This window comes from Asparagus officinalis, chromosome 4 (genome assembly GCF_001876935.1).
Source record: "Asparagus officinalis chromosome 4, Aspof.V1, whole genome shotgun sequence".
NCBI classification, from domain to species: Eukaryota; Viridiplantae; Streptophyta; class Magnoliopsida; order Asparagales; family Asparagaceae; genus Asparagus; species Asparagus officinalis.
The window spans coordinates 29,962,885-29,971,392 of NC_033797.1; the positions used below are offsets into that span (position 1 = coordinate 29,962,885).

General features: G+C 42.9%; 1 protein-coding gene across 1 annotated transcript in view; it reads left to right on the forward strand.

The window, feature by feature from the left end:
* Nucleotides 1-719, forward strand: part of LOC109838428 — a 2,350-nt gene extending 1,631 nt beyond the window's left edge. Inside the window, exons 2-3 of the mRNA XM_020406877.1 lie at nucleotides 75-174; nucleotides 607-719. Coding sequence (XP_020262466.1) covers nucleotides 75-174; nucleotides 607-633 — 127 coding nt within the window. The 3' untranslated portion in view covers nucleotides 634-719. The remainder of the gene's footprint in view (nucleotides 1-74; nucleotides 175-606) is intronic.

Genomic DNA, 8,508 nt, shown 5'->3' on the forward strand with positions numbered 1-8,508 from the left:
GTGCTAGCATTAGACTGTTAATACAATTATTTCTTTTGTCCTTGGCTCACACATTGTTTACTTCATGTTTCCAGATATGCTGGTGAACATGGTATGATGAAGTATATCAAGATAGCTGCAATGATGCGTCGGAAGACTGTAAGGGATGTTGCTTTGAGGTGCCGGTGGCTAGCTGTGAGTTATTATATATAACTTATTTGATGGCATGCAGTTTGATTTCGTCCTTCTTTTTATTATCTGAAATTATTCATTTGGTTCCAGAGAATATTAAACGTAGTCAACTGCTATCATGCTATGACATCATCTGTTGCATTTATGAATAACATCATTGATGGCAATCATGGCATGCAGAACCATTTATCTTGATCCATCCTTGCATATTTCAATATGCATTGCAAATGTTTCCTATAAAGTGCTAAATGGAAGTATTAAATGACATAGTAATTTTCAATATGGAGGTAACTAGAAGCATTTGATGCTTCCTGTTCAGTGAATTCAATAATATGATTGTGAAAAAACTTATGCCCCACAGATTCAACACTATGATGATTCAACATTCTTGTTGTTGAACCAGAGCAAGTTTACATGTATTCTTGATGATTGCAGTTAATGATTTATACATGCATATGGTGAGGCTCCTCAACAAAGGATATGGAGTTATGGACCCATGATTAGGTGAGGCTCTTCGTATCAGTAGAGGCTCCTCAATGAAGGATATGAGGCCATGATTAGGTGAGGCTCTTTGTATCCATTGAGGCTCTCAATGAAGGATATGAACCCATGATTAAGAAAAAAAGGGAAGTTGTAGGCTTCCTAATTCTGTTTGAAAGAAAAATAATAAGTCTGATAAGGCAGAGGGAGTTTCGCTGAAATGTGAAGCTTTGGAGACCATGATGTGGAGACTCGAGTTCCATACAGACTCTTTTCATCACTAAGCATGCGGATCAATAAGCCAGGATTAAACTATAATCTCTAGAATTGAGACCTCAACCTGAAGTTCCTGTCACTTCTATAAAATCTCCGGAAAGTTGGTTACCAAAATAAGAAGAGATGAAACCAAGACAAAAGAGTAAAGCATCCAATGATTACCCATTACAACCAGAAACTATCCATTTCAATAAGAGGCTGTCTGACGAGGATTCATATACTAACAGAATATATCACAGAAACAAAAGGCTTACCACAGAGGTATACAGTTAGACTTGCACGCGTATTTGTTTTTCTTTATCCAGATTGTTATCTTTCATATGTTTGTAGCACACCCTATTATGTAGGTGCGTAATGGAAGTGACGGCCTGCATAGAAACTATTCAAGATCAAATTCATTGACAGGTACGATTGGTTTACATTCGAGAAAATAGATATTTTCACTATCTAGGATTTCTAATTATTGGTGTTGTTGTTTTCTGTTTTGTGTCCATATATTCATGGCTCTAAGATCTCATTATTGGTGTTGTTAATTTCTGTTTTTGCAGCAGTACTAGTACTCAATTGCTGAAGATGATGAGTCTCCCAAGTCATATGTAATGCAGCAAAGTTAGTTTTTGTTGTTCTGTGTACTATGGTTAATTTCTTATACTCCATGTTGGATTATCCAAAGACTAGTATTTATTTTTTGGCACATTTGTGTTTTACTTTTTGTATGCTACAACTTGGTTATGTATCAGTTTGAACATTTAAATGAAATATTTATTTTTATGGTTGTCATAATTGCAAGCTATTTCTAGTTTAACATCAAAGGTTTATAGGCACAACTGAACTGCTATAAGAAGTGGAAACAATTGCTGAAATGCTATTAAAAGAAGAAAGACAGCATTCACTGAAACGCCATTGTAGTAACTCAAACGCTATCAAATGTAAGACAATAGCAGCGTTGAAATGCTATGAATGAAAACTAACTAATAGCGTTTTTCAACTGCTATGAAAGATATTTGTCATAGCAATATATAAACGCTATTGAATACTCTTTTATAGCTACATAAAAACGCTATGGTAGGAATCTTTTTGATAGCGTTTGGGGAAACGCTATGTAAAGCCACAGACCTACTATAGCGGGTTCTGACACAGCGTTGATTAAAACGCTATGAAATAATATCATAGCGTTTTTCGACCGCTATGGTAGACTTCAGGTGTTGTAGTGATGCCAGAACGCGGGCCTGCATTTGACTCGTTCAAACACGAGCTGAACGGTTCCAAAACCGTTTTCCATGATCTGAGGGGATCACAACTCCACTCAGGAGTGATTTAAGGGGCAGTTACATCCCATTAGCCCCACTTAGGAGCGAATTAAGGAGGTGGTTACACCCCTTAATCCCCTATAAATAACTGAAAATCAATTCAGTTAAGGGGCGGTCGGTTGGAACTTCTTGGCTCGTCAACAGGATCCTTAGAGCATTTTTGGAGCTTTGGAGATCGGCAACAAGATCTTCTTCATCCTTGGCTTATAACCGACTTTCGGTTAAATCAACTCTTTCATATAGTTTAAACTCGTTCAGAGTTCTCCACAACGTCAAATCGTGAGGAGAAGACTACGTTCTAGTGAAACAAGACGTCGGATCGTCAACGAGAAGCAAACTCGACGCGAGCATTCGAGTGAGGCATCTCATCGCTACCGTGAAGAACCCAGAATTAAACAAAGGGGAGAATCCAGATCATTCTCTTCTCTTTTGTAATCAGGAAATCCAATTGTAACTGAGATTAAAGGAATACAAATCAATTTTTCTTCGTTTCTTTTACTGCAAATTTTCCCACAAACAAAAGATGGCGACTCCGCTAGGGATGAGCTTCTCTGACGAAGAAGTGGTGGTGCAATCCGACGTCCATCTCACAGGAACGACCATTGAAACTCTGATCATCGAGTTCGATCAAGCCAAGTATGAGGAAGCCCTTTCCTCCGGATCCCTTAGCCCCAAGGCTATGCGCAAGTTCCGCAAGATCTCCAAGAAGGCTAAAGCTCTAATCTCTGCCGAATCGCCGAAGGAAGTGCTCTCCTTTGGATTAGATTGCTTGAACAGCCCCTCCTCCGATGGAGTGGGCTCAGCTTCGGCCAAACTCGTCCACCGAGTTGAAGGTGTTGCTGCCAAAGCCTTAAAGCAGTCTAAGAAGAACGTCGCTCGGCGAAGGATGAGATCCCTACGACGAGCACATCTCTGTGAATGTCGATCTTCAAGTCAACACGAGCTTCGTGTTTGTGAGCCTAAACGCGACCATGTGCTCTGCGTTTCTGCTTCAGAACGCAAGCCTTGCGTCTATGAGCCCAAACATTGGCTCTGTGTGAATAAGACTGAACGCAGCCCTCAGTGGTGCATTGTACAGTCAAAACGCAGTCTTCAGGAGTGCGTTCCATTAACTGAACACAACTCTCAGGCATGCGTTCGGGTGACGAAATCCAATACCGAACCTGTATATCATGGAGCTTCGGGGCGCTGCCCCGACCCCCGCCGGGGGGTATTCCATCCCCCCGGACCCCCTGGCCAGGGGCGCGCCGCCCCCTGGACCCCCGGATACTCTGTGTAGCACGACTAGGTTAAGGGGCGGATATAAGAAGTCTTTGGATTCAAGGCATCTCAACCGGATCCATGTTCACCAAGAGCCAGTCATGTCCAATCATGGACTGGGGGTTCCAATTCAAACCTCACGATCAGTGAGTAGTTCTCCTCGAATCTTCACAACAGACTTGAGAGAGTTCATATCAAGAGAAAGACCGATGCAACAAGTCATTCGTTCATTTCAATGTGAATGACTGATTCATACGATCCTCTCGAGATGTCAATGTTGCTCATATGCGGCCAAACTGTTGGTGTTCGACCAATTTACGAATGTTACTTTGCCCAACCAATGACGACGTTCTCACATGAAGAAGTCTCCAGAGACGGAATATCCTGGGATCACTATCAATGTGATCAGCAGAGGTAAAGCCTCAGGTCCTAGTTCCGACGACTCTGAGATAAGTCGTTCACCGACCGTCAGAGAAATCGCTAATGAGTTTGAAGGAGTCTACCAACGCACTCGGACACGAACAGGAACCATTCTCCCTGTCAACTATTGGAGGTTAGCCAGAGGAACTAATTCCGATGATGAACACTCAGCCATCGCGGAGTCTCAATCGTCAAGTTCCTTTGTTGAACGTGAAAGCTCCGCCTATATGACAGAAAGCCATGAAGATCTCACGAAGAGACTTGATGAGCAGGAGGCCATGCTCAAATCACAGCAGAAGACCCTCAATGAACTCCTAAACCTGTTGACTCAACTCGTCGCAGACAAGGCTAAATCTCAGAAGACAGATTCGCCACCTAGGCAAGAATCCTCCCGGAGGGGAAAAACTTCTTCATCCCGACCTCACACAAGCAAAGGGAAGGAAAAAGTGGTTGATGACACAGCTTCTGACCAAGAAGCCCACAACCTAGAATCTTCCTCTGATAAAGGAAGAGAGACGGAGATCGAACAGAATCTCCAGTCTGTCAAAATGGAAGAATTGGAAGCCCGCCTCAATGTCATTTCTAACAGAAGCGAGCTCCAAGAAGAGGGAGTTGTCAGACCCTATCCTTCCGAATGGGATGCAGCCCATTATCCTCCAAAATTTGAAGTCCCGACGCTACAAACTTTTGACGGCACGGGATCACCGAACCAACATATCTATCATTTCAAGTCACAGACTGGGAATGTGATATCAAATGATGCCATACTGGCTCGATTATTCATTGGCACCCTCAAGGGAGTTGCCTTTGAATGGTTTAGAAAGTTACCTGCCGGATGTATCCAAAAGTGGACGGATCTAGAGAGACTCTTCCTATCAAGATTCTTTGAAGAGGATACAGAAGTCTCCATCTATATCCTTCTCGCCACTAAGCAGAAGAAGAGGGAGTCTATCAAAGCTTTCGTCAAGAGGTTCCGAAGCATGGCTCTTCGATGCCCGACAGGTATGACACAGTCTACCTTAGTAGAGACCTGTCGACACAACTTCCAGACCAATCTTCTAGCACAAATGAGGGTTGCAGAATGCCGTTCTTGGAGACAACTAATCTCTCAAGGCGAACAGGCTCAAAAGATTATTGCCAGGATCAAAGCTGAAGAACAAAGTAGGCAGGATCAACCTGAGCAATCGGACCAAGCCCAACCTTCACCTGAGCAAAGGGAAGATACTACGGTCCCTGAAGTCAATTCTCTTCAGTAGGATGGCAGGTCCAATAACTATCATGTTAACAATTACCTCTGATAGTCTTTCAGTCAGAAGAAGAAGATACTACGGCCGCTGAAGCCAATCCTCTCTAGTAGGATGGCGGGTCCACCAAAACTATCACGTTAACCGTCACCTCTGATAGTCCTTTTCCTCCAAATTCCCCCACCAATCCTCTTCAAGTAGGATGGCGGGTCCACCAAAACTATCACGTTAACCGTCACCTCTGATAGTCCTTTTCCTCCAAATTCCCCCACCAATCCTCTTCAAGTAGGATGGCGGGTTCACCAAAACTATCACGTTAACCGTCACCTCTGATAGTCCTTTTCCTCCAAATTCTCCCACCAATCCTCTTCAAGTAGGATGGTGGGTCCACCAAAACTATCATGTTAACCGTCACCTCTGATAGTCCTTTTCCTCCAAATCCCCCCACCAATCCTCTTCAAGTAGGATGGCGAGTCCATAAAACTATCACGTTAACAGTTACCTCTGATAGTCAAACTCATTAGATAATGGCCTACCAGGTGATGTATCTCTATTCCGACTTTATGGATAGTGCCCCACTAGGTGATGTGCCTTGTCTATCTCTTTTTATTCCCCTGCTAAGTCTTAATCAAGACTGGGGGTTGGTTACTTGGAATCCATTGGATTAAGAGTAATAAATCTTTCACATCGTCAAGTTAACATTACACTTCTGATGATCATCACCCCACAGAGTATGAATGCAGCTTGCATCACTCCCAATTTGTCACGTTAACAATACACCTCTGACAATCAACTTATCAATCCTTGTCAATAGGATGATAAGTCCTCAAAATTACTCAAATCGCAATCTTCCCCAGCAAGATACTAAGTCTTTAAAATCTTAGTATCAAAATTCATCGCTTCTGATGATAAACTCATTTATCAAGTTTCCCCAGCGAGACGCTAATTCCTAAAATCTTGTGCAAGTCACAAGAACACATTCCTGTCAAGTTAACATCAAACCTCTGACAACAATCCACTTATCAATCCTCGTCAATAGAATGATAAGTCTCCAAAGTTGCTCCAATCGCAACACAAATTCTCTTGTCACGTTAACAATAAACCTCTGACAAAATCAACTTATCAATCCTCTCCAATAGGATGATAAGTCCACAAAGTTGCTCCAATCGCAACACACATCCTGTCATGTTAACACTATACCTCTGACAACCCACTTATCAATCCTCGTCAATAGGATGATAAGTCCACAAAGTTGCTCCGATCGCAACAAATTCCCGTCATGTTAACACCAAACCTCTGACAACCCACTTATAAATCCTCATCAATAGGATGATAAGTCCACAAAGTTGCTCTGATCGCAACATTCTCTTGTCACGTTAATCCTACACCTCTGACAACACCAACTTATCGACTCTCCACAATAGAGCGATATGTATCTTACCCGTCAAGTTAACATCACACCTCTGACGACCAAATCAACTTATCGACTCTCTTCAATAGAGCGATAGGTCCACAAATTCCTGTCAAGTTAAAACATCACACCTCTAACAGTCAAACCCCCCAATGAACTTGTTAATCCTTTTTCAACAAGAATAGCAAGTTGTCATTATAAAATCCCCAACGGATTAAATATTTTCTGGAATTATCCTAGTGATAATAAAGAAAATTTTCGAATTTCACTCTAAGTGAAAACTCATGCCAAGTTAATATTACACCTCTGGCGCTTCCAACTTTCTTTCAGTGTTTCAAGTAACACAAGAAGAAATAACGACAAAGTCTACGTATTCAACATCATAGCACCAAAATCCATGCCTTTTACGTATGGGGGACTTTATCTCGATCCCTAATTAGAGATAAGCCTACGCCTAACACGCGTTGCCGGTTAGTCGTTTCCCGTGAAAATGACAAAGTCTATGTATTCAAAATCATAGCATCAAGTCTAAGAGGGTTCATTCTCTTAGCACAACGTTACATGTGGAACGGACTTAGACAATCCACATGCTAGCCCGACTCAAACGGTAGTCGGTAAAGGCTTATCAAATCCGTTGATGGCTGAGGGTTTGCCAAAAATCCTATGCACGTTTGCAGGTCCATCAGCTTAATGGATGTGAGCCGAGACTTAAAACAGATGAGCCAAAGACAAGTCTCAATGACTTAGTCAAAAATGCACGGAAGCCAATTCCATGTCTTAAGTCAAAACGTTGAGGTCAGACCCGCGATGCAAAAACCGAACGCCGAGGTCACACCCGTGTTCCAAATTCAACATGCAAGGGTGAGACCCGCATCTCAAGTTCAAAATGCAGGGTTCACCCCCACATTCCAGAAGCGGGATTATGGGGCATACCTTCACACAGATCCTACGTGGCAAATCCCTTCAACCATGATGCCTTCGAAGCAAGTGCAGAGAACAAATTCTTTACCACAAGGAATCAACAGCTCCAAGATCAGAGTTGAGATCCAAAGTATTCCGAAAATTCGTCCCAGTCAACCGCGAACTTTCGAAAACTTTGGAGGCGGTTCTGTAGGATGTCTAAAAATCACAATAGATAGCCGATCCCCATCAAACACCGATGATAGAAGTTACAATCTGACGACTTCCAGAAGGCTACAATTTGAAGACTTTCACATGGATCGATGAAGGTTACAATCTGATGACCTTCACAACAATTGATGAAAGCTCTAATCAACAGCCTCCACAATTAACATCGGGAGTTACAATCTGACGAGTCTCACATATCAGAGAGCTAAAGTAAAGATTACAAAATGACGATCTTTGCAACACTTTGACAGAAAGAGACTACAAATTGACGGTCTCTTCAAATTAAGACGTGGAAGTCCTCCCCGCGTACCAGCATCAAGATGTGCCGCGTTCATAGCCACGAACGCAGCTCAAACGCAGCTCCAAAAGCTGCAAACGCAGCTCAGATTCGGCCGCCAACGCAGCTTCTAAATCGCTGTAAATGCAGTCTTCAAACGCTATAAACGCAGGTCACATCCAGCTCCAAACGCAGCTCCGATCTGCTGCCAAACGCAGCTCTTAAATCGTACAAACGCAGCTTCCAAATTGCTGTAAACGCAGCTCAGATCCGCTACCAAACGCAGCTCTTAAATCGCTGCAAATGAGCTTCCAAACGCTGCGTCCGAGCTTCCAGATGCTGCGTTCAAGCTTTTAGGCATTGCGTTTGGACACAGAATTCATGCCAGAACGCGGGCCTGCATTTGACTCGTTCAAACACGAGCTGAACGGTTTCAAAACCGTTTCTCACGATCTGAGGGGATCACAACTCCACTCAGGAGTGATTTAAGGGGCGGTTACATCCCATTAGCCCCACTTAGGAGCGAATTAA